The 26,221-nt window shown below is 44.8% G+C and overlaps 1 protein-coding gene across 1 annotated transcript in view; it reads left to right on the top strand.

Moving 5' to 3' along the window:
* Positions 1-25,645, top strand: part of LOC126428061 (short neuropeptide F) — a 586,585-nt gene extending 560,940 nt beyond the window's left edge. Inside the window, exons 3-5 of the mRNA XM_050089938.1 lie at positions 4,384-4,535; positions 17,104-17,208; positions 25,086-25,645. Coding sequence (XP_049945895.1) covers positions 4,384-4,535; positions 17,104-17,208; positions 25,086-25,124 — 296 coding nt within the window. The 3' untranslated portion in view covers positions 25,125-25,645. The remainder of the gene's footprint in view (positions 1-4,383; positions 4,536-17,103; positions 17,209-25,085) is intronic.
* The last annotated feature ends 576 nt before the right edge of the window (positions 25,646-26,221 follow it).

The raw sequence follows: 26,221 nt of genomic DNA, 5'->3' as shown, positions 1-26,221 counted from the left end.
AAACGCCAGCTGATTGGCAGCAGAGCCTCACCGTGCCTGCCTTTAAGAAGAAGGGAAATCCCGCTGAGTGCACCAACTACTGTCCAATGCGACGTCTCTGCCACGACATGAAAATCGTCGAGCTTGTTCTGGACCAACGGATCCGTGAGATCATAGAGATTTCCAGAAACCAAGCTGGATCTGTGAAGAACTGCGGCACCACTGATGCGATTCATGCTGCAGGACTCTTAATCGAGAAACATCATGAGAAAGAGAAGCCGTTGCATCTAGCATTCCTGGAGTTCGAAAAGGCCTTTGATTGGTTGCCACACAGTCTCATCTGGCTAGCACTTCGACAACATGATGTGCCAGAGTAGCTTACTAATGGGGTGCAGTTACTTTATGCACAGCCAAGAAGTTATGTCCGTACAACCTCAGACTATCCAAGAACTTCTCCATCACAGTCTGCGTCCATCAAGGTTCTGCATTATCACCACTTCTGTTCATCCTCGTAATGGACTCCGTGACAGATATCCGCAGCTCCTGGTCTCACGGTCGCGTTCTCGCTTCCCAAGCACGGGTTCGATTCCCGGCGGGGTCAGGGATTTTCACCTTCCTCGAGATGACTAGGTTTTCGTGCTGTCCTCATCATTTCATCATCATTCATGAAAGTAGCGATATTATGCTGAGCAAAGGTTGGGAATCTGTATGAGCGCTGATAACTGTGCAGTTGAGCGCCCCACAAACCAAACATCATCATCATCATCACCGTGACAGCTGACCTGCACTGACCATCACCATGGACCCTACTTTATGCTGACAATGTAATGTTGGCAGCAGAAAACAAGCTTGATCTACAGAGCCTAACTCAAGAATGGAGTGGCGTTGGCGCAACACGGTTTGCGCCTTAATTTGATGAAAACCGAGTACATGACATCAAACAGACATGAAATGAGACCCGTCACGATTAATGGTGAAGATCTGATTCGTGTAATGAAGTTTAAGTACCTTAGTTCCACTATCACCGACTCACCGCAGAGGTCAACACCAGAACTCAGGCAGCCTGAATGAAGTGGCGAACAACAACCGGAGTCATTTGCGACCACAGGATGAAACATAATTGAAAATCAAAAATATATCGCACTGTCATTCGATCAGTCGCCTTGTATGATTGTGAGTGCTGGCCGACTACAGCTGAGACAGAACGCCGCCTAAGTGTAATGGAAACGAAGGTGCTAAGGCAGACAGCAGCTCTCAATAAGTTGGATCACCTTTCTAATGACAGAATTACGAAACAGTTTGGTGTTGCACCGATCCAAGACAAGATGCTTGAGAGTCATCTTCCATGGTTTGGGCATGTTTTAGGGGCCGGTGCTGACTCTATTGCCAAGGCGGGTTACGCACTTGAAGTCGTCGGCAGTAGACCCAAACGACGATCTAAGCAACATTGGGCTGATAGGATTCATAAAGACCTCAAATGCGTGAACATCCACCCAGATACTGCCCCTGATAGAGCGAAATGGAGACAACGAACCCATGTAGCGCACCTTGCAGACACGCGGGACAAGCGCTGAAGGAAAAGAAGAAGAAGAAGAGGAAGTGCAGCAAATCGACGTGGCATGGACTCAGCAAGTCTTTGGAAGTCCCCCCCCCCCCCCCCCCCCCAGGCAGAAATATTGAGCCATGCTGCCTCTAAGGCCGTCCATAATTGCGAAAGTGTTTCCGGTGCAGGATTTTATGCACGAATCGACCTCTTGATTATGTCCCATAAATGTTCGGTGGGATTCAGGTCGGGCGGTCTGGATGGGCAAATTATTCGCTCGAATTGTCCAGAACGTTCTTAACATCAGTCGCGAACAACTGTGACCTGATGACACGTTTGGGAACATGAAGTCCATGGATGGCTGCAAATGGTCTCCAAGTAGCCAAACATAACCACTTCCACTTCAATTGAACCAGAGAACCCAACCAGCCCATTCCGTGTGAACACAGTCAACACCATTATGGACACACTGTGCCTTCTCGACAACTTGGGTCCCTGGATACGTGGGATCTCGGCCACACTCGAACCCTCGCTCTTACGAAATGAAATTGGGACTTAGCTGACAAGGCCACTGTTTTCCAGTCGCCTAGGGTCCAACCGATATGGTCACAAGTCCAGGTGAGGCGCTGCAGGCGATGTCGCGCTGTTAACAAAGGCACTCGTGTCGATTGTCTGCTGCCGTAGTCCATTAACGCCAAATTTCACAGCACTACCCTAATGGATAGGTTCGTCGTACGTATCACATCTATTTCTGCGGTTATATTACGCAGTGTTGCTTGTCTGTTAGCATTGACAACAACAACCAAACGCAGCTACTTTCGGTCATCAGCGGAAGCCGTCGGCTACTGCGTTGTCCGTGGTGAGAGGTAATGCCTCAGATTTGGTATTCTCGGCACACTCTTGTACTGTGGTTCTCGGAATGCTGCATTCCGAAACTATTTCCGAAGTGGAATGCCCCACGCTTCCAGGTCCAACTATCATCCCGCGTTAGGAGTCTTTTAACTCGCATCTTGTGGCCGCCTTTCCACATGAATCACCTGAGTACAAAGGACCGCTTCGTCAATGCAGTGCTCATTTACACCTTGTGTTCGTGATACTGTCGCCATTTGTATATGCGCATACCGCTATCTCATGCTCTTTGGTACCTCACTGTAGTTTACTGTCTGCTGCCGTAGCCCATTTACAGCAGATTGCGCGGCACTGCCCTAATGGATAAGTTCGTAGTATTTGACACATCGATTTCTGCGGTTATATGTAGCAGTGTTGCTTGTCTCTTAACACCGACAATTCTACACTACTGGCCATTAAAATTGCTTCACCAAGAAGAAATGCAGATGATAAACGGGTATTCATTGGACAGATAAATTGTACTAAAACTGATAAATGATTACATTTTCACGCAATTTGTGTGCATAGATCCTGAGAAATCAGTACCCAGAACAACCACCTCTGGCCGTAATAACGGCCTTGATACGCCTGGGCATTGAGTCAGAGCTTGGATGGCGTGTACAGGTACAGCTACCCATGCAGCTTCAACAGGTTACCACAGTTCATCAAGAGTAGTGACTGGCGTATTGTGACAAGCCAGTTGCTCGGCCACCTTTGACCAGACGTTTTCAATTGGTGAGAGATCTAGAGAATGTGCTGGCCAAGGCAGCATTCGAACATTTTCTGTATCCAGAAAGGCCCGTACAGGACCTCCAACATACCGTCGTGCATTATCCTGTTGAAATGTAGGGTTTCGCAGGGATCGAATGAAGGGTAGAGCCACGGGTCGTAACACATCTGAAATGTAACGTCCACTGTTCAAAGTGCCGTCAGTGCGAACAAGAGGTGACCGAGACGTGCAACCAATGGCATCCCATACCATCACGCCGGGTGTTACTCCAGTATGGCGATGACAAATACACGCTTCCAATGTGCGTTCACCGCCATGTCGCCAAACACGGATGCGACCATCATGATGCTGTAAACAGAACCTGGATTCATCCGAAAAAATGACGTTTTGCCATTCGTGTACCCAGGTTCGTCGTTGAGTACACCATCGCAGGCGCTCCAGTCTGTGATGCAGCGTCAAGGGTAACCGCAGCCACGGTCTCCGAGCTTATTGTCCATGCTGCTGCAAACGTCGTCGAACTGTTCGTGCAGATGGTTGTTGTCTTGCAAGCGTCCACACCTGTTGACTGAGAGACCGAGACGTGGCTGCACGATCCGTTACAGCATGCGGATAAGATGCCTGTCATCTCGACGGCTAGTGATACGACGCCGTTGGGATCCAGCACGGCGTTCCGTGTTACCCTCCTGAATCCCCCGATTCCATATTCTGCTAACAGTCATTGGATCTCGACCAACGCGAGCAGCAATGTCGCGATACGATAAACCGCAATCGCGATAGGCTACAATTCGACCTTTATCAAAGTTGGAATCGCGATGGTACGCATTTCTCCTCCTTACACGAGGCATCACAATAACTTTTCACCAGGCAACGCGCGTCTACTGCTGTTTGTGTATGAGAAATCGGTTGGAAACTTTCCTCATGTCAGGACGTTGTAGGTGTCGCCACCGGCGCCAACCTTGTGTAAATGACCTGAAAAGTTAATCATTTGCATATCAGAGCATCTTCTTCTTGTCGGTTAAATTTCGCGTCTGTAGCACGTCATCTTCGTGGTGTAGCAATTTTAATGGCCAGTAGTGTATATACAGCCGCCATGTGTATATGAGCATATCGCGGTCCCGCTCTCTTTTGTTATCTCAGCTTTACTGTGTGGTACAGATGCTGCATGTAGAGTATTTGCTACGTAAGGGCTGAGGAGGTGAAATGAGTACTGACATGTGCATGCGTGCTTCCACATGTGTTGCAGACGTGCGCGACCTGTACGAGCTGCTTCTGCAGCGCGAGGCGGAGGGCGCCCGTCTCGCCGCCGCTGGCGACGACCACCAGCTGGTGCGCAAGTCCAACCGATCGCCATCCCTCCGACTGCGCTTCGGACGCCGATCCGACCCTCTCTTCGGGGTGAGTACTGGACCACGCTCTAGTCAGTTTTAATCGACACTGTATCTACACTCACGCTCATAAATTAAGGATAATTTCAGAATGTGGTGCCACACAACGTGGCACTACACAAAACTGGCGCTAATAGCATAGGCACATAGGGAACACACACGACATAGATCTGTCAGGCCACGGTATTGGTGATAAGTTGAGAAAACCATCTCAAAACACATGTGCTACAAAACGCCACTGTTTCCTGCGCATGTACTCCGACATCAGTATGGGATATGATCACCATGCACACGTACACAGGCCGCACAACGGGTGGTCGAGCAGCTGCTGGGGTATAGCCTCCCATTCTTGCACCAGTGCCTGTCGGAGCTCCTGAAGTGTCCTAGGGGTTTGAAGACGTGCAGAGATACATCGACCGAGAGCATCCCTGATGTGGTCGATGGGGTTTAGCTCTGGAGTACAGCCAGGCCACTCCATTCGCCTGATATCTTCTGTTTCAAGGTACTCCTTCACGTTGGCAGCTCGGTGAAACCGTGCGTTATCATCCATCAGGAGGAAGGTGGGACCCACTGCAACCCTGAAAAGGAGGACATATTGGTGCAAAATGACGTCCCGGTACACCCGACCTGTTACAGCTCCTCTGTCAAAGACGTGCAGGGGTGTACGTGCACCCATCATAACCCCACCCCACACCATCAAACCACGACCTCCATACAGGTCCAAGGATATTAAGGGATTGTTATCTGGTTTCTGGTTCACGCCAGATGAAAACCCGGTGATAAACCATGTCTGTTCAGTCGTCTTTAGACTGTGCGTCTGGAGACAACTGTTCCAGTGAAACTTCCTGGCACATTAAAACTGTGTGCCGGACCGAGACTCGAACTCGGGACCTTTGCCTTTCGCGGGCAAATGCTCTTGCCCGCGAAAAACAAAGGTCCCGAGTTCGAGTCTCGGTCCGGCACACAGTTTTAATCTGCCAGAAAGTTTCATATCAGCGCACACTCTGCTGCAGAGTGAAAATCTCAACTGTTCCAGTGGCTGCGGTGAGGTCCCAAGCAAGGCCACATGCAGTACTCCGTGGCTGTCTGCGGGCACTGATGGTGAGATATCGGTCTTCTTGTGGTGTTGTACACTGTGGACGTCCCGTACTGTAGCGCCTGGACACGTTTCCTGTCTGCGGGAATCGTTGCCACAATCTTGAGATCACACTTTCTGGCATACGGAGAGCCAGTGCTACGACCTGCTGTGTTTGAGCAGCCTCCAGTCGCCCTAGTATTCTACCTCTCATAACATCATCAATATGTGTTCTTTGAGCCATTTTCAACACACAGTCACCATTAGCACGTCTGAAAACGTCTGCACACTTACTCGCTGCACCGTACTCTGACATGCACCAACACACCTCAGCGTATGTGGACTGCTGCCAGCGCCACCGTGTGACGACCGCAGGTCAAAGGCACCGCACGGTCATACCTCGAGGTGATTTAAACCCGCAAACCGCACGCCAGAGCGTTGTTTCACCATGTATCAGCATTGTCCTTAATTTATGAGCATGATTGTAGAAGCAGGAATCTCCAGTATGGTAGTCAACAATCTCTACTATGCAGTGAACTTTGTAGTCAGGGCAACCACAACACGGATATAACATTTTGAAAATAAAACCGATTTTGCATTAAGTCACTTACTGCTGCTTAATTTTACATAATCACGTCGCCGTTCCAGTACCGGCACCCATCGGCAAGTCGTGACACTAAACACTACCAATAACGCAAATCCTGCAGCGTATTGTTTCAACGACCCTCTTTCAGGAGGACGACGGATCAAACCCGCGTCGAGCCATCCTGCTTCAGGTTTTCCGTGACTTCCCTATCTCGCTTCATGCAAATACCGGGATGGTCCCTCAGTAAGGGCACGGCCAACTTCCTCCCCATCCTTCCCTAATCCGATGGAACCGATGACCTCGATGTCTGGTCCCTTCCCCCAAATCAAACAACCAACCATAATCTGCAGATGACCATCTACGGGCAGTTCTTCTTCACTTTTTCGGTATTTGGAAACCTGTTAGCTCGGCAAATACTGGTACACATGGTGAGTGCAGTTTGGTAGTATTTTACCTGCCAGATACTTTGTTATTAGGAAGTTCTTATTTTAGTTCTTGTCTTCTGGAGGTATGACAGGAGCATATCACGGTAGTGTTCTCTGCTGTTTTATGCTATTTAGTAACAGATATCCACTATTTGCGGAGCAAAATAACTGATGATGGTCGAAGTAGAGTGGATATACAATGTAGACTGGCAATGGCAAGGAAAGCGTTTCCGAAGAAGAGAAATTTGCTAACATCGAGTATAGATTTAAGTGTTAGGAAGTCGTTTATGAAAGTATTTGTATGGAGTGTAGCCATGTATGGAAGTGAAACATGGACGATAAATAGTCTGGACAAAAAAAGAATAGAAGCTTTCGAAATGTGGTGCTACAGAAGAATGCTGAAGATTAGATGGGTAGATCACATAACTAATGAGGAGGTATTGAATAGAATTGCGGAGAAGAGGAGTTTGTGGCACAACTTGACTAGAAGAAGGGATCGTTTGGTAGGACATGTTCTGAGGCATCAAGGGATCACTAATTTAGTACAGAAGGGCAGCGTGGAGGGTAAAAATCGTAGAGGGAGACCAAGAGATGAATACACAAAGCAGATTCAGAAGGATGTAGGCTCAGTACGTACTGGGAGATGAAGCAGCTTGCACAGGATAGAGCAGCATGGAGAGCTGCATCCAACCAGTCTCAGGACTGAAGACCACAACAACAACACATCCACTATTTAGCGAGACATTGCTAGCTATGAATGCTGGGCCATCCCATACTCTTTTCTGATAAGAACATGATTTTGTATTTTCGTCCGGTATATCTCCTCATTTTAGTTACTTGCCTTACATGACTCTTTGTCTGTTACATTGTACAGATTGCATCTGATGATGGGGCTAAAATGCTGCGAAACTGGTCGTGCTTTGTGAATAAAGTACTTACAACTGAAGCGGTTTTATCTTCAGAAACCCTACTATGCTATTTTCGGAATCGTACTAACAGCTCAAGAAAAATCTTAGTAATTTTGTCCCACAGGGCTCTGTTCTTGGTCCTCTGTTGTTGATACACAGGGTAGTTATGATTGAACTTTCTCTACTTGAGAGGGCGACCCCCATGAAAAACGAGTGGTCGTAGGACGATGAAACTTTGTCGAAATATCTGGAAGGACATGTGGGAAGAAATAACGAATAAACCATTGAAAGAAACACATTTTAAAATCCACACAAGTCTGTAATATTCGTTAATTGTCAACACTGCTTACGATCCACTTTTCAAAGGTTGCTCATTGTGACTACCAGCTGCATGCACAACAGCCTGGCACCGCTGTAGAGATACCATTTTATAACTGGTCGCAGCACTTTTGGAACGGAGGACCATGGAATGTTCAGCTGTCAGTGACACAGCTCATACACTACTTGAAGGTCGCACATTGCGTCCAACATTCTCAGCCATGGCAACAGTAACTATCTGTGGGGCGTTTGGCCATCGGCCTCTGTCTGGAGATATTCCCAAATAGCCAGTTAATTCGAACTTCCGAATCATGTTCTTCAGCCACGGTGCGTCGGCACTCGCGAAGAGACGCAGGACTGTTGCCGTTGTTTTGATAAAACTGCTTCACGAGTAAAGCGCTGCTCACCTTTTCCCGACCCATGTTGACTTCTGCGATTGTAATACGCATTGATGCTTGTGTTTCAACCCTATGTCGCCGTTCCAGTACCGGCACCCATCGCCAAGTCGTGACACGGAACACTACTAACAACTGCAGCGTACGCTTCAAACGTCATTTCAACAAAACTCAATACCCATACGGTAATATTTTTCTGTCAACACTGGCTGAAGTAGCGAAATTTTAACTATAACCACCCTGTACATGAATAACTTTAATGTCTGTTCTTCACGATTTGAATTGATTCTCACATTTGATACTAAAGTTCTACAAACTTCGCGGGCCCGAGACTAAATATCATATCACTAGAGTCAGAAATATATATTTTTTTCTCATTCTTATCTTATCTGTTGCGTTATTTAATTGTAATTTAATCTTCTCTTTAGATGTTTTGTGTTTCTAGGAGGCAATCGAGAAAAGGGATTTTATTTACTAGAGAACATATGATCTATGAAAGTAACAGAACTAATTACATATGCAAATACAGTATTTCGTACATATTACTTTAGAGAAGCTGTCAATGAGCTAAGAAAGCAAATACCCTAGGTATTTACACTATCTGTTCCAAAGTTTCCGGACACCTGTTAGTCAATATAGTTTGGATCCATCCTCCGTTTCTCTCATGGCTTGAACTCTGTTTGGGACACGTCCAATGAGGTATCTTAGACTTTCCCGGCGATTCGGATTCAGAATGGTTCAAATCGCTCTAAGCACTATGGGACTTAATATCTGAGGTCATCAGTCCCCTAGACTTAGAAACTACCTAAACCTAACTAACCTAAGGACATCACACACATCCATGCCCGGATTCTAACCTGCGACAACAGCAACAACGAGGATCCGGACTGAAGCGCCTTGAACCGCTTGGCCACAGCGGCCGGCTGATTGGGTTTCATTTCGTGGAATCGGATCTACTGCCGGTGGCCCGTCTCTTCCCAACACAGTGTTTCGACGTCGTAACTCGGCGTCATCATCAGGTGTTGCCTGATGACCGTGTCCCATATTTATGCCTGGGCGGTCTCTGGTGTTTCCTATGCCGTCCGCCACTGCGGCCATTTCTAGCGGAGCTATTCGTCTCAAGGCGTTCCATCTCGTTACCGTCATCTAGCTCAGTACGGCGTCGAATTCGGCTTTGGAACTACTAGAGAAACAACGGAAAAAAATTCCCATCTTCGGTAACGAACCTCGAACGACCCGGGACGAAATTAACGGCATCGAATTTCTTATGTAGCACCAGGCGGCAACTACCTCCTCGGGAGCCAACTGTAACAGCCACCGCCACGAGAGATTGCTGCGGAGGGCACGGACAGAGTATGCAATTCCCGCAGCAGCCTGATCGGCAGGAAGCGCACGTTGTAGGCGCGTACCGAACCCACAAGACCAGGAGAATGACAGCGGACAGGTCGCCAACAGCATATGGAACGTCTGCAGCTTGTCGATAGTGCTAGGGCCGGCCGCTGTGGCCGAGCGGTTCTAGGCGCTGCTACGGTCTCAGGCTCGAATCCTGCCTCGGGCATGGATGCGTGTGATGTCCTTAGGTTAGTTAGGTTTAAGTAGTTCTAAGTTCTAGGGGACTGATGACCTCCTCAGCTCCATAGTGTTCAGAGCCATTTGAACCAACCGGGTCAGAGAGAAAGGACGTCACATGACATCAGCCGATCCTACGTAGGTACCCCCCCCCCCCCCCCACAATGACTACCCTGTCGCATACCCACCTAGCAGACATGCTTTCAAACAGCTGTAGCACGGAAACAGTACGTTTCTGGACGTGGCTTCCTGTTCGAAATATGCACTCACTCCCCTCTACAGGTCCTAGAAAACACTAACCGGAATTTCTAAACACCCTGCATAAGCATGTCGGGTCCAGTGGACTAGCGGTAACGCTGGAAGCCGAGAGGTCTTGTGATTGAACCTCGGTCGGACCACGGACATATCGCACTGCGTTTTAACCCGTCTTTCACCTCTAAGCGCTGTGAGGAGTCGGCAGAAACGACACTTGGTTTGGATTCGACGTTAAACTGTAGATCCCCTTTCTCTAGTTGGATAATTGGGATAGGTTAGGGACACGAAAGTGGCCGAAGTGGCGTCCAGTAAAGACTTGCACCAAGCCACTCAGCCACAAGAAATTATTGTTGTCTACGCTGAAGTGCCAAAAAAACAGGTATAGACACGCGTATTAAAATACAGAGATATATAAACAGGCAGAATAAGGCGCTGCGGGCGGCAACGCCTATATAAGACAACAAGTGTGTGGCGCAGTTGTTAGATCGGTTACTGGCGCTACAGTGGCAGCTTATCAAGATTTAAGTGAGTTTGAACGTGGTGTTATAGTCGGCGCACGAGCGATGGGACACAGCATCTCCGATGTAGCAATGAGGTGGGGATTTTCCCGTACGACGATTTCACGAGTGTACCGTGAATATCAGGAATCCGGTAAAACATGAAATCTCCGACATCGCTGCGGCCAGAAAAATATCCTGCAACAACGGGACCAACAACGGCTGAAGAGAATAGTTCAGCGTGACAGAAGTGCATCCCTTCCGCAAATTTCAGCAGATTTCAATGGTGGGACATCAACAAGTGTCAGCGTGTGAACCATTCAATGAAACATCGTCGATATGGGCTTTCGGAGCGAAGCCCCACTCGTGTTCCTTTGATGACTGCACGACTGCACGATTTACCCCTCCCCTGGGCCCGTCAACACCGACATTGGACTGTTGATGACTGGAAACTTGTTTTTTGGTAAACATTTTTGGAAACAGTGATCAATAGAGTATTATATTTTAACTTAAGTTCAGTCTTGGTCACAACACTTATGTCTCAATAACGTAGATGACCGGTTTCTGTTGCATTTATATAACCATCTTCAGACCTGTGAAATAATTTTAGAAAATGCTAGAGACCAATCTTAAAATAAAATGAAAAGTGTCTAATGACGACAAAATTTTAACAAGATAAAATAAAACCTATTATACCCATGCCTTCCTTGGAGGATGGTAGGCGGAGCTCTTCTCAGCTGCTACGAAGTCAAATGATGGTTATGAGTGCTGAGCATGAGTTTCATTAGCCACTTTTCATTTTATTTTAAGATTGGTCTCTAGTATTTTCTAAAATTAATTCACAGGTCTGAAGATGGTTATATAAATATAACCGAAACCGGTCACCTATGTCATTGAGACATAAGTGTTGTGACCAAGACTGAGCTTTAGTTAAAATACGGAAACTTGTTGTCTGGTCGGACAAGTCTCGTTTCAAATTGTAACGAGCAGACGGACGTGTACGGGTATGGAGACAACCTCATGAATCCTTGCACCCTGCATGTCAGCAGCGGACTGTTCAAGCGGGTGGAGGCTCTGTAATAGTGTGGGGTGTGTGCAGTTGGACTGATATGGAACCCCGGATACGTCTAGATACGACCCTGACAGTTGGCACATACGTAAGTATCCTGCCAGATCACCTGCATCCATTCATGTCCAGTGTGCATTCCGACGGACTTGGGCAATTCCAGCAGGACAAAGTGACACCCCCAAACGTCCAGAATTGTTACAGAGTGGCACCAGGAACACTCTTCTCAGTTTCAAAAACTTCCACTGGCCACCAAACTCCCCAGACATGAACATTACTGAGCGTATCTGGGATGGCTTGCAACGTGCTGTTCAGAAGAGATCTCAACCCCCTGGTACTCTTACGGATTTATGGACAGCACTGCAGGATTCATTGTGTCAATTCCCTCCAGCACTACTTCAGACATTAGTCGAGTCCATGCCACGTCGTGTTGCGGCACTTCTGCGTGTTCGCGGGTGCGCTAGACGGTATTAGGCAGGTGTTTGTTTGCCCCTTCAGTGTATATACATAAATTTGTTATGATCGGTCGGAGCGCTAACCCTACTGTCACGTGTACAGTTTCTTTGTACTCGTAAATAGCGGAGAGGCCTGACGTAGAGTGTCACACACCTCAGGAAAAGGAGGTAAGAGACTTTTAAGTGACCCTGTAGCTACGATGGTACGTCCTTAGGCCGAAGGTGGGGTCACCAGCATAGCACTCGGGGACTGTAGACTAACAATCCGCATCCCTCAAACCACATCCTTAATGAAACTTCAAGAAAAAACATCTGGATGACAATAGTAGAATAGCCGTTAATAATGGTACTGTGTAAATATGATGGATGGGTGTTTGACGATGAGCAGATGCCAATAAACAGAAGAACGTAGCTCGGGCGCAGTCGGACGTGCCTCTTTCTTTGCAGATAGCAGTGACAAACGGCAACGTTTGTGGAAAGACAAAATTAACTTCCGCAACTTCGATGCGTAGGAGTAGTGTGTGTGTGTGTGTGTGCGTCAAAAGTGAGGGACAGCTAATTAGCGAGGCAGCACGACCGGCCATCACTCATCGCAGTGGGCGGACTCGCAGAAAAGTGCCACGAATGCATTCAACACCTGCTGGTGACGGGGCGCTTTCACACCGTAAAGCCTTCCACGTAGTCTGCGAAAAACGTGGGCGAAACTGGGCCGCAATTTAACGCGGTCCTACCCGCAGCATGGAGCAACAGAAACCAGCGGCTACAGTAAGAGCATGGGCTAATCACCTGGGTTCCGACCATGGTTTTCGAGAAATTTGCCTTACTTGTTAAGGGCGTAATCACACTACTGGCCATTAAAATTGCTACACCACGAAGATGACGTACTACAGACACGAAATTTAACCGACACGAAGAAGATCCCGTGATATGCAAGTGATTAGCTTTTCAGAGCATTCACACAAGGTTGGCGCCGGTGGCGACACCTACAACGTGCTGACATGACAAAAGTTTCCCACCGGTTTCTCATACACAAACAGCAGTTGACCGACGTTGCCTGGTGAAACGCTGTTGTGATGTCTCGTGTAAGGAGGAGAAATGCGTACCATCACGTTTCCGACTTTGATAAAGGTCGGATTGCAGCCTATAGTGATTGCGGTTTATCGTATCACGACATTGCTGTTCGTGTTGGTCGAGATCCAATGACTGTTAGCAGAATATGTAATTGGTGGGTTCAGGAGGGTAATACAGAACGCCGTGCTGGATCCCAACGGCCTCGTATCACTAGCAGTCGAGATGACAGGCATCTTATCCGAATGGCTGTATCGGATCGTGCAGCCAAGTCTCGATCCCTGAGTCAACATATTGGGACGTTTGCAAGACAACAACCATCTGCACGAACAGTTCGACGACGTTTGCAGCAGCATGGAGTATAAGCTCGGAGACCGTGGCTGTGGTTACCCTTGACGCTGGATCACAGACAGGAGCGCCTGCGATGGTGTACTCAACGACCAACCTGTCTGCACGAGTGGCAAAACGACATTTTTTTTCGGATGAATCCAGGTTCTGTTTACAGCATCATGATGGTCGCATCCGCGTTTGGCGACATCGCGGTGAACGCACAATGGAAGCGTGTGTTCGTCATCGCTATACTGGCGTGATGTTACGGAGTGCCATTGGTTACACGTCTCGGTCACCTCTTGTTCGCATTGACGACACTTTGAACAGTGGACGTTACATTTCAGACGTGTTACGACCCGTGGCTCTACCGTTCATTCGATCCCTGTGGAACCTTACATTTCAGCAGGATAATGCACGACCACATGTTGCAGGTCCTGTACGGGCCTTTCTGGATACAGAAAATGTTCGACTGCTGCCCTGGCCAGCACATTCTCCAGATCTCTCACCAATTGAAAACCTCTGGTCAATGGTGGCCGAGCAACTGGCTCATCACAATATGCCAGTCACTGCTCTTGATGAACTGTGGTATCGTGTTGAAGCTGCATGGGCAGCTGTACCTGTACACCCATCCAAGCTCTGTTTGACTCGATGCCCAGCCGTACTAAGGCTGTTATTACGGCCAGAGGTGATTATTTTGGGTACTGATTTCTCAGGATCTATGCACCCAAATTGCGTGAAAATGTAATCACATTTCAGTTCTAGTATAATATATTTGTCCAATGAATACCCGTTTATCATCTGCATTTCTTTTTGGTGTAGCAATTTTAATGGCCATTAGTGTAGTTACCCCCTCTCATAAACAGGGTGGGCCAAAATATTGTGGCGACCTCCATATCTGGAGATCTGATTTTGGAGGGTAATACAGCATCCTCTCTACATGCCACAGATTTGACAAGTCCCTTGTGTGTTCCTGGATGTGAATAACACCAGACATCACCAGACAGACAGCTCACGCTGTTTCCGTGGTCTATGGTGCGGAGCCGGGGCCGTATAGCGTCTCACGTGGCTTCCACTGACTTCAGGTCGAGAAATTTTTGTAGCCGAGACATCAACACGAGTTCGTTTTGTGCTTCTAAGACACAGACAGTTGTCTTCCTTCCCAACAAACAATCTATGTAGAGCAGATGTGGTTCAAATTGAAAACAGTAGTATCGGAGGTGATTGAGACATTTATAGCGAATAAATTAATAACACATGGCAGTGATCGTCCATTGTACACAAAATAGATTCAGAAAAATTCAGGAATACAGAAACGCGAGTTGCTTAGGAATGGAATAAATAGGGAGTGCAGGAAAGTTAAGGTGAAATGGTTGCATGAAAAATGTGAAGATATTGAAAAAGAAATGTTTGTCACAAGGAGTGACTGAGCATATAGAATAGTCAAGACAACCTTCCTTGAAAATAAAGGCAAGAACAGTAACATTAAGAGTGCAATGGGAATTCTACTGTTAAATGCAAAAGAGAAAGCCACCGTCAGGTGTCTTGCGGAGTATGGATGTAGATGTAGATACACTGAAAGCCTTTGTGAGGGGTATTTCTTGTCTGACGACTTGATGGAAGAAGAAAAAGAAGTCGACAGGGAAGAGATAGGTGACTCAGTATTAGAATCAGAATTTAAAGGAGCGTTGAAAGACTTGCTATCAAATAAGACAGAAGGAATAATAGATAAAATTCCATCGGAAATTCTAAGATCAGTGGAAGATGTGGCAACAGAACGACTACTGCAATTGGTGCGTAGAATGTGCGAGTCTAGCGATATTCCATCTCATATTCGGGGAACACGATCCATACCATTCCCAAGATGCAAGATCCGGAAAGACTGAGAATTATCGCACTATCAGCTTCACAGCTCATGCATCCAAGTTTCTGATAAGAATAATATACAAAAGAATGGAAAAGAAAATTGAGGATGTGGCAGATAACGATCAGTTTGACTTAAGGAAAGATATAGCCAGTAGAGAGGCAGTTCTGACATTGCGATTAATAATGGAAACAAGACTGAAGAAAAATCAAGACACGTTCATAGGGTTTGTCAATCCGGAAAACCCGTTCTACAATGTCAAATGATGCAAGATGTTCGAAATTCTGAGAGAAACGAAGGAAAGACAGGTAATATACAATATGTATAAGAGACAAGGGGGAACAATAACAGTGGACGACCAAGAACGAAGTGCACGGATTACAAACCGTGTAAGACAGGAATATAGTCGTTCACCCCTACTGTTCGGTCTGTTCGTCGAAGACGCAATGACGGAAATAAATAAAAAGGTTCAAGAGAGGGATTTAAGTTCAAAGTTAAACGAAATCAATTATAAGGTTTCCTGATGACATTGCTATTTTCAGTGAAAGTAATGAGGACTTAAAATATTTGTTGAATGGAATGAACAGTCTACTGAGTACAGAATATGTATTAAGAGCAAATCGAAGAAAGACAACAGAAACGAGAAGTAACAGAAATTAGAACAGCGAGAAACTTACCTTCACAATCGGGGATTACGAAGTAGACGAATTTAAGTATTTCTGCTACCTAGGCAGCAAAATAACCCATGACGGATGGTGCAAGGATGACAGCTTTAATAATCGTAATAAAGGTGACTTTCCCCTCTAGTGTTTCAATTGTGGACACTTCTCTTCTTCTCAAACTGTGCCGAATGTCGTTAGCGAATATGTGTGTCATGATGGAGCAGTTAAAATGCCTAGCTCCTTGCAGACGTACCTACATGACATGTGGAGGTGAACAACACATATTATTCCTACTGCCCACTTTTGTGCAATCAGTACTTTCTTTATAAGTGGTGAGATACCCCATAAAATTATACCGTAATACATTTTGGAGTGTAAATATGCAAAATATGTCAGGAGGTTCATTCGTTTGTTTCCAAGACTAGCAATTGCACGAAGAACACAAGTATCTGAACTAAATTTTTGAGTAGCTCAGTAATATGCTTCTTCCAGTTCAAATTTTTATCGACATGTACACACAAAAATCTGAAGTATTTTACTCTGTTTACTGACTCGTGCTCGTGTGCTACATCAATTGCTGGTATGACTGTTTGTTGTGCGTAACTGAATACATTGGTTTTTTTGGTGAGATCATTTTATGAGAACCGTTTAATAATTCGTTGGAAAATATCGTTTATTATTTATTCTGCTACTTCCTCTCTAATGCAGTTTATTATAACGCTAGAATCGTGTGCACTATGTACTAGTTTTACTGGATGAATGTTAAGTGGAATTTATTCACATATATAAGGAATAGAAGTGGACCAAATATTGAACCCTGAGGGACTACCTTTGTGATTTCTCCTAGTCAGTAAAATTTTCTACCCTTCCGACATTGTTTCAGTTATTCAGCACGTTTTGCACCATATTTAAGTATGATTCAAACCAGCTGAATTGGACATTACATGCGACTGCGCCAGCAGTAGGCATATGAATGTTAGTAACAGCAATTTTATGACCCTACAGTGTGCTGTTGTGTTGAGACCGAAGGTGCAGCGAAAATTCTTACATAGACATCGCCTATCCCTAGGTCTATATAATTCCAGCGTGTGCCCTCGTGGTGTTGCAGGCTCCCTCCGCCGCCGCAGGGTCTGGACAGGACTCGCTGGCCGTGGCTGCGCGCTCTCCATCTCTCCGCCTACGCTTCGGACGTCGCTCTGATCCTCTGCTCTCCGTAAGTACCTGCTGCACGCCAGACACACGCAAACTCTTGCTCTCTGTGCTTACAGCACACCACACAGCTACCCGTCACACAGATCACACCGAAATTTCACACTTACTTGAGAAATAGACATCAACGTCTTGTCTGTACAAGTGAAAAGTTTTTCAGAAGAGTAATATGTAAGAGGTGCCACAGGGGTCAGTTTTGGGCTCACTATTGTTCTCCTTAAATATAATATCCCGTCGGTTCTGTCTTCCCAGGAATATATCTATGGCGACGACCGACTTAAAAAACGGGCCTGACGGTATCAATACTGCGTTAACCAAGATGAATGAGGATCTGTCTTCAGCGGTCAGATGGGTTAAGACCTGGGACTTAAACTAAATATGAAGAAGTCACAAATAATTTTACTGTACCAGCAATAATTAATCAAGTAATGCAAGGTTACCGACAGTGGTGTCTACATCTACATCTATACCCTGCAAAACCTCCGTGAGGTGCATGACAGAGGGTATGTCCCACTTTACAAGTTATTAAGGTTTCTTCCCGTTCCATTCGCGTACGGAGCGCGGGAAGAGTGATTGAATGCCTCTTGCATACAGTACGTACGACCCCTATGTGAGCAATACACAGAGGATTGTAGTCAATTCCTAGAGTCATCACTTAAAGCCGGTCCTTGAAACTTCGTTAATATACTTCCTCGGCATAGAGTCTTCCAGTTCAATTCCTTCAGTATCTTCGTGACACTCTCCGACGGATTAAACAAATATGTGACCATTCGAGCTGACCTTCTCTGTATACGTTCAACATCCTCTATGGTTTCACACACACGAGTAATATTCTAGGATGGGTGTTTTGTAAGAAATCTCCTTTGTAGACTGATCCACCATTATTCTATCAATAAACCGAAATCTTCCACCTGCTTTACCCATGACTGAGCGTATGTGTTCATTCCATTTCATATCCCTACAAACTGCTACACCCAGATACTTGTATGAATTTCCTGATCCCAATAGTGACTCATTGATATTATAGTAACAGGATAATAAGTATTTCCTTCTTGTGAAGTGCACAGTTTTGCATTTCTGAACATTTCAAACAACTTACCAATCCTTGCACCACTTTAAAGTCTTTTCAAAATCTAACATTTATGCAGCTTCTTTCAGACAGTACTTCATTATAGATATATGAATCATCTGGAAAGAGCATGATGTTACTATTAATATTGCCTACAAGGTCGTTAATATACAGCACGAACAGCAAGGGTTCCAACACACTTCTCTGGGACACATCCGAAGTTACATCCACATCTAGTGATGACTCTACATCCAAGACAACATGCTGCGATCTCCCTATGGAAAAGTCTTCAATCCAGTCACAAATTTCGCTTCGTACCCCACATGATCGTATTTTAGGCAATAGGCGTAGGTGTGGTACTGAGTCAAATGTTTTTTTGCAAATCAAGAAATACTGCTTCTATCTGACTGCCTTGATCCAAATCTTTCAGTATGTGATGTGAATAAAATGCGAGATAGGTTTTACATGATCGAAGTTTTCGGGATCCGTGGTGGCTGGCAATGAGGAGATCGTGCTGTCCAAGACACCTCATTATGTTTGAGCTCAGAATATGTTCTAAGATGCTACATCAAGTCGATGTCAAGGATACTGGACGGGAGTTTTGTTGATTATTTCTACTATCTTGTTGTAGACGGGTGGCCGGCCGAAGTGGCCGTGCGGTTAAAGGCGCTGCAGTCTGGAACCGCAAGACCGCTACGGTCGCAGGTTCGAATCCTGCCTCGGGCATGGATGTTTGTGATGTCCTTAGGTTAGTTAGGTTTAACTAGTTCTAAGTTCTAGGGGACTAATGACCTCAGCAGTTAAGTCCCATAGTGCTCAGAGCCATTTGAACCATTTTTTTGTAGACGGGTGTGACCTGTGGTTTTTTCCAAGAACTGGGTACGGTTTTTTGTTTAATGAAACTATGGTATATGATATGCAGCTACTCTCCTGTTCTGAGGTAATTTTCTCTGTATTCACGTCTCTGCAACTTGTACTTACACCTTTCACTACTCTCTGGTATTTACTACGCAAATCTCCAACTTTTACTGTACGTTGGGGTTATTGGTACAGCGATTTTATTTCATAAGGACGAGTCGACTCTAATTACGTGTTTACTGGTTCTACATGGAAGCTCAAACTCTAATCAGTTTAAAAAAGGAACGGATAACGCTAACTATACCTCGAACGAACTCGTTCAGTAAAGAGGCCCGTGGTCTTCCATGACCGTAAGTAAGCTACAACTGGCTTTTGTTCCCTTAATACACTATTCCTCCTACAGTCTCTTACGTTATCCTCCAAATTACTCTTTTTAAGTGAGGGTGAACAGAACTTGCATTGAATGAGGATAGCTAGTGGTAATTTCGTTACATCCATATTAAAAGGTGATTCCTTGCAATTATTTACTCTAAAAACAGGTTTCACTATGCGGTTGTGTAACATAGATTCCTGGACGGTAAAAACAGCTAGAATAGTATTTACTCTCGGTGTTGGAGTCACATTTCAAATAATGAAAACAGTTAAGATTTTTTCTTTATTTGAACCCTACGTACAAAAGAAAACTGCGATCACACTAGCAGCACGCAATGTAATATTGACACGAACACATAAAAACTATAGGAGGAGGGGGTGGAGGGTGGGGGGCTGGTGCAAGTTGTTGGTATTCGCACTAACTGTGCCAGCTTACGCCGTCGGAAAACAGAGCGAAACAGAGATTCCTCAGTATGCTTTATACTATCAGGATGGGTCACCGTATCTGATATTGTTCTCGAAAAGAAAGATGGTCTGGATTGACTCAACAAATAAAATCTAACGCGCTTTGAAATATGAAATACTTTACTGAACTACTAGCCATTACTTCATACCAAGGGACTGAAACAAACTAGTTGACAGCTTTGGGGAAGTAACACTCAGTGGCTGGAACACATGGAGTCCATTAGCACTCACAAAGACATCTCACCAAGAATTACCAAATTATTACGTAAAACAGAGCTGAGGGCCATGAAAATCGTTAAAACAAACAGCAAGAGGTCGAGCAACATCTGAATTAATCACGATTTAGGTGCCACATGAACTGCTCCTACACACATGGACAAATCTCACATTCAAAGGAACAAAAATTCGAACGTAAATTCTCACAACAGGTGTCTCAAAATTCTCAGAATCACTTTTAGAAAACATTAAAACAATTTAACAGATTCCGATTCCTTTCGTTGAGTTAATACATATTTCACACGCAGACGAGGCGACCACTGTAGTCACAAACAAAAAGCCCAAAACTTCATAAAATAACTGATCAAAAATACTCTGTCCCCACTTTCATTTACTTTAGCAAACATTTAACTTTATTAAACAACCGCAAAGACTGCAATTTCTACTCGTCAATTGGCGCGAACATATGCTCGCGGCCACATTACAAAGAAACTTGCACAAGATTCAGCTTTATCCCACAAAAAAGTATAGTTAAAATGCAACAGCTTCACGAATTCTCTCAAATAGACAAATTTCACCCTCAATTATTCGCAAAATAGAGTGCAGAGCCGATGGCCCACACTCAGTCTCAATAATCACATCCCCAATTTTGCCTTGCTCTACCCCATCAAAATTATGACAGTAAAATTGTCTTCTGACACTCCCCTGAATAAACTGACCATAGACGACACTTCGTGAACGTTATTAACGGCGGTACAACTAATTTTATATATTTTTCTCGCCATGCCAGCAAGAGGTCCACAAGAGCATCTGAACCTCGGGTCAGTCCGTCTGACAGTGTACCAACGTGACGAAATTCGGAGACAAGCTATACTTTGGCAAATCACCTACCCCTACACTGAAGCGCCAAAGAAACTGGTACAGGCATGCGTATTCAGATACAAAGATATGTAAACAGGCGCTGCGGTCGGCAATGCCTCAGTAGTTAGGTCGGTTACTGCTGCTACAGTGGCAGGTTATCAAGATTTAAGTGACTTTGTACGTGGTGTTACAGTCGGCGCACGAGCGTTACGACTCAGCATCTCCGAGGTAGTGATGAAGTGGAAATTTTTCCTTACGACCATTTCACGAATGTACAGTGAATATCAGGAATCCGGTAAAACATCGAATCTCCGATATCGCTGCGCTCAGAAAAAGATCCTGTAAGAGCGGGACCAACAACGACTGAAGAGAATCGTTCAAGGTGACAGAAATGCAACCCTTACGAAAATCGCTGCAGATTTCAATGCTGGGCCATCAACAAGTATCAGCGGGCGAGCCATTCAAAGAAACATCATCGATATGGGCTTTCGGAGTCGAAGACCCACTCATGTACCCTTGATGACTGCAAGACACAAAGCTTTACGCCTCGCCTGGACCTTTTAACACCGACATTGGACTGCTGATGAATGGAGCATGTTGCCTGGTCGGACGAGGGGATAGACGTGTACGGGTATGGAGACAACCTCATGAATCCATGAGCCCTGAATGTCAGCAGGTCACTGTTCAAGCTGGTGGAGGCTCTGTAATGGTGTGCGGCGTGTGCAGTTGGAGTGATATGGGATGCCTGATACGTCTAGAAACGACTCTTGACAGGTGACACGTGGGTAGGCATCCTGTCCGATCACCTGCATCCATTCGTGTCCATTGTGCTTTCCGACGGACTTGGGAAATTCCAGCAGAACAATGTGACACTCCATACCTCCAGAATTGCTACAGAGTGGCTCTATTAACACTCTTCAGTGTTTAAACACTTCCGCGGGCCACCCAACTCCCCATATATGATCATTATTGAACATGGTGTCAATTCCCTCCAGCACTACTCAGACATCAGGCAGGTCCACGTCACGTCATGTTGCGGCACTTCTGCGTGCTCGCGGGGGTCCAGCATGATATTAGGCAGTTTCTTTCGCTCTTCAGTGTAAAATACAACATGCGCGGAATAATAGTAGATCTGAGAACAATAGACATAATAAACGACATAAAAAACTCAAATTTAACCACCAGCAACGAGAAGACATTGAAGTTTTATGCGCAGATGTGCCAGAATATACGGTTACTCGCCGAGAAATTGACGTATGTTTGGTAGGAGAGGGAAAGAAGCAAATAATAGGATTACAGAACAAATTTCAGCGCATTAAGGCCGTTATCTGCATTTTGTTGTATGCTGCGCAAGCCAGCTTATAGAGTGTGGTGGAGGGTACATTATGTACCATTATCACATCACCCTTTACGTGTTCCAGTTGCGAATGGTTCGTGGAAGAATGATCGTTGGTAAGTCTCCGTATAGGCTCGAATCTCTCTAATTTTACCTCCATGGTCTTTTCACGAGGTATACGTAGGAGGAAGGAATATATTGCTGAGTCTTTCAGGAACATTATTCTCTTATAATTTTAACTGTAAATACTAGCAGGATCCACAACGCGGCTCTTGCAGCGTCTGCCACTGCGATTGGCTGAGCCCCTGCGTCACGCTTTCTTGCTTACTAAATCAACCTGCAACAAAACGTGTCACTCTTCTTTGGCTCTTCTCTATTTCTCCTATAGGTCCTATATGTGCGGGTCGAATACAGAAGAGCAATATTCATTTATTGATCGAACGAGTTTCTCGTAAGATACGACCATCGCAGGCGGACTGCACTTTCAGATGATTCTCCGAATGATTCGTAATCTCACGCCTGCCTTTCCTACGATTCTTTTTATCTTGGTGTTTCGTTCTCACATATTTAATCGATTTCACCGTTACCTGTGACCTACATCTCTGTAATCGTACAATATAGTATCTTTCCGCCGACTGATTTGCACTACGTCACATTACTTCAGGGTTAGTTGTTAATCCCTGCACCAAGCGTCGATGCGCTACAGGTTTTGCTGCATTTCACTACAGTTTTCTAGCCTCTTAATTTCTCTATGTACGACACCAGCTCCCGAGAACAGCTTTAAGGAGCTTCGGACATCGACTAGGTCATTTATAGCTATTGTCAAAAGTAATTCACCCATTACACTCCCAGTGGTTTTGTCGGCTCGTTATTGGTAGCTACATGTATTTTTTATATTCTTTATTGTTACTGTTGTAGCCAATAGGAGAAAAGTAAATTTCTTGTAATAACGCCATTGGCAAAGCATCAGAGAGTGGCTTATGTGGAAACGTAATATAAAATGTTGTCCCCTTACACCACAGAACTGTAAGAGAAAAATAATGCAGGTGCACTTCATACCATACTGTAACATTAGGAGTAAAGGGGTGGATGTAGATGCAGATTTCCTATTGTAGATGTAGATTTTATATAGTAGATGTAGATTTTATATAGTAGTTGTAGATTTTATATTGCAGATGTAGATTTTACATTCCAGTTTAAGACTCAAAATGTAGATTTTAAAATTGTAGATTTCAGAGTGTAGATACAGATATACAGGGTGTTACAAAACGATCCCGACAAATATATAATGTAGCGGCGAATGAGAATTTGTAACAAGGCCAGGAATCGAACCCGGGTACTCCGCTTACTAGGCAGACGCTTTAGCCATTAAACCACCTTGGCACAGTGGTTCACACAACTGGACGGATTACCCTGGCACGCTTCTTCCCTCGCTCCAAATTCCAATTGGTGCCCAAGCCTGCTGCAAATTTCTCTTAGCTTAGTGGCCCTGCATATTAAGTGGCAGACCCTGGTTGGATTCCCTGCCTTCGTACAATTTTGCATTCGGCGCTTCAGTCTATATACATAAAATCATATCTGTATGAGATCTCTGAAATTGTGTCATTTCATTTTATAAGATATCGACAAACTTTGTGGGGCTGTAGAAGGCGTCTTGAGGAACACACGGAGAACCCGTGTCTGGAAACATCCTGCAACTGTGCTTCAGACAGGTTTCACTTGGGTACCCCTTCGGCAGCAAACGTAACATTGTTTGGTGGTGGACTGCAGATGGAACGTCTCACAATGTTGTTCGTTATTCAGTGATCGCGACTGATTGCCGTGATCGCCAGTGGAGAAGATGGAGCTTGTTGCTGCGTAGACAGCCCTTGTCCCTGTGAGTGAGATGCTCTGTTGCCTCAGCGGATGACAGTTGCGGCCATGAGGTTCCATCCACAGTTTATTTTCCTCCTGCAAACCGAATTGGAGATTTTAGATGATTTCAGGATAATGTACTGTAGATGGAAACCCATGTCCAAAACCGTCATCCAGTGAGACAACAGAGCATCGAAATATTAGGAGACGAGGCCATTCTATGCAGCAGCTAGCTGCTGGCGGTTGTGGCAGTGAGTCTCGATCACTGAATAACAAACAACATTGCGAGACGTTCCGCTTATGGTCTGTCAGCGTACAAAGTCACGTTTGCTGCCGAAGGGGTGGCCTATCGGCAGGCGCCAGCTCATATAGTTTTGACACACTGCACGAAATTCGTCGGTAACACGCTATTAAATAGATTTTTAGATATAGGTGTAGATTTCATATTGTGTATGTGAAATTCATGTTGTGGATTTCAGATTGTTGATACAGATATAGAAATGGGTGTAACGTAGTAGATATAGATGTAGTTTTTATATTGTGTACGTAGGTTTCATATTATGAGTTACAGACTGCAGATGTAGATTTCAAATTGTAGATATAAATACAGAAATACATGTCAGGTTGTGGATGCAAATACAGATTTAGATGCAGACTACACACTGTAGATGTAGAGTGGGCCAAAATGGATTACCTATACCACTTTTGTCAATTTGAGTCTTACTCATCACTAGTAATCTCAATGTAAACCTCATGTTTTCTATACTGCTTTGTTTCTAAAAACGTACGAATCGTCTGTTTTGTTTTTCTATGGCTCCCCCCACTGAACAACCTGTTTCGTCTGTTTCAGAACCAGCTGGGCGCTCCAGAGAGTCCAGTGGAGAACTGAAGGCCCTGCATACCACCGCTAACGACCATAGCTACTCTCTGACCCACATCCAACGTAACTGCTGTAGAAATCTCTCCGTTTGTTTTGCGTCCCACCAGAAACCACTGCGCGGATAGTATTTTAAAACCAGAACTTCTCTTTCAAGACGCTCGACAACAGCGTCTGTGAAATACGCTCCGATCCGACCACGGTGTACCCGTTTCCCTTAGAGTATCATTACACGTCAATGTAAAATACAAAACGTATTATTAATGCTACTTCTGAATACGAAGCTGTTATTGTATTTGCTGTAGCAGTGTAAAGAAAGTCTGTTAAATAAACATCCCAGAAAAAATTCATCACTTTCTGTAATTCGTGTCTGACCAGATTTCTTTTCTGTGTGTCACGTCGCACACTGCATTCCACTTGCTTTTTTGATCCTCTTGATTGCTGCTTAAATCTGCTTTGCTAGTAAGTAGCTTAATAACAATGTACGAAATGCAATGAATTGCAAAATACATGTAGAAGCTGTGTACCATGAATTGTCCAAGACTTTCATTTTAGCTGCATCACAGGAATCCTTCCCTTCGTAATTTCCTCACTCCTATCTTGTCTCAGAACGACACACATGAACCATTCAACACAACCGTGACAAGAAAGGATACAAAAAGCAATTTTACAAAAATTAAGTCTACTTAAAGCACACGAGAATCGTAAAGTTGCAGGTTCTGCTTCTCTGTTCATACACACAGTTGTAATCTTTCAAGAAGGAACGAGTTGAGCAGAAAAAAGCAAAATTATATATATATATATATATATATATATATATATATATATATATATATATATATATATATATATATATATATATAAGAAACTACAGAAAGCTCAAACAAGAAGCCAATATGACACTATTTTAAATAATATGGAAATGTCGTTCTGCTTTGAGAAAACACAATTTTTCTTCTTTTAACACCAGACCATGCACTAGAGAAGTTTCTCCACCTTAAGTGGGTTCATTTATACTGTGTCAAATAACAAGTAAAGAATTTTGCATGGTAATACAAAACAGATTTTAAGGTTATGGTATTTAAATTAATAAAAGTGTCTTAACAGAA

The sequence above is a fragment of the Schistocerca serialis genome, chromosome 12 (assembly GCF_023864345.2).
Source record: "Schistocerca serialis cubense isolate TAMUIC-IGC-003099 chromosome 12, iqSchSeri2.2, whole genome shotgun sequence".
Taxonomy (NCBI): Eukaryota; Metazoa; Arthropoda; class Insecta; order Orthoptera; family Acrididae; genus Schistocerca; species Schistocerca serialis.
The sequence above is the reverse complement of the archived record's forward strand: the minus strand, read 5'-3'. Positions and strand labels throughout refer to the sequence as shown.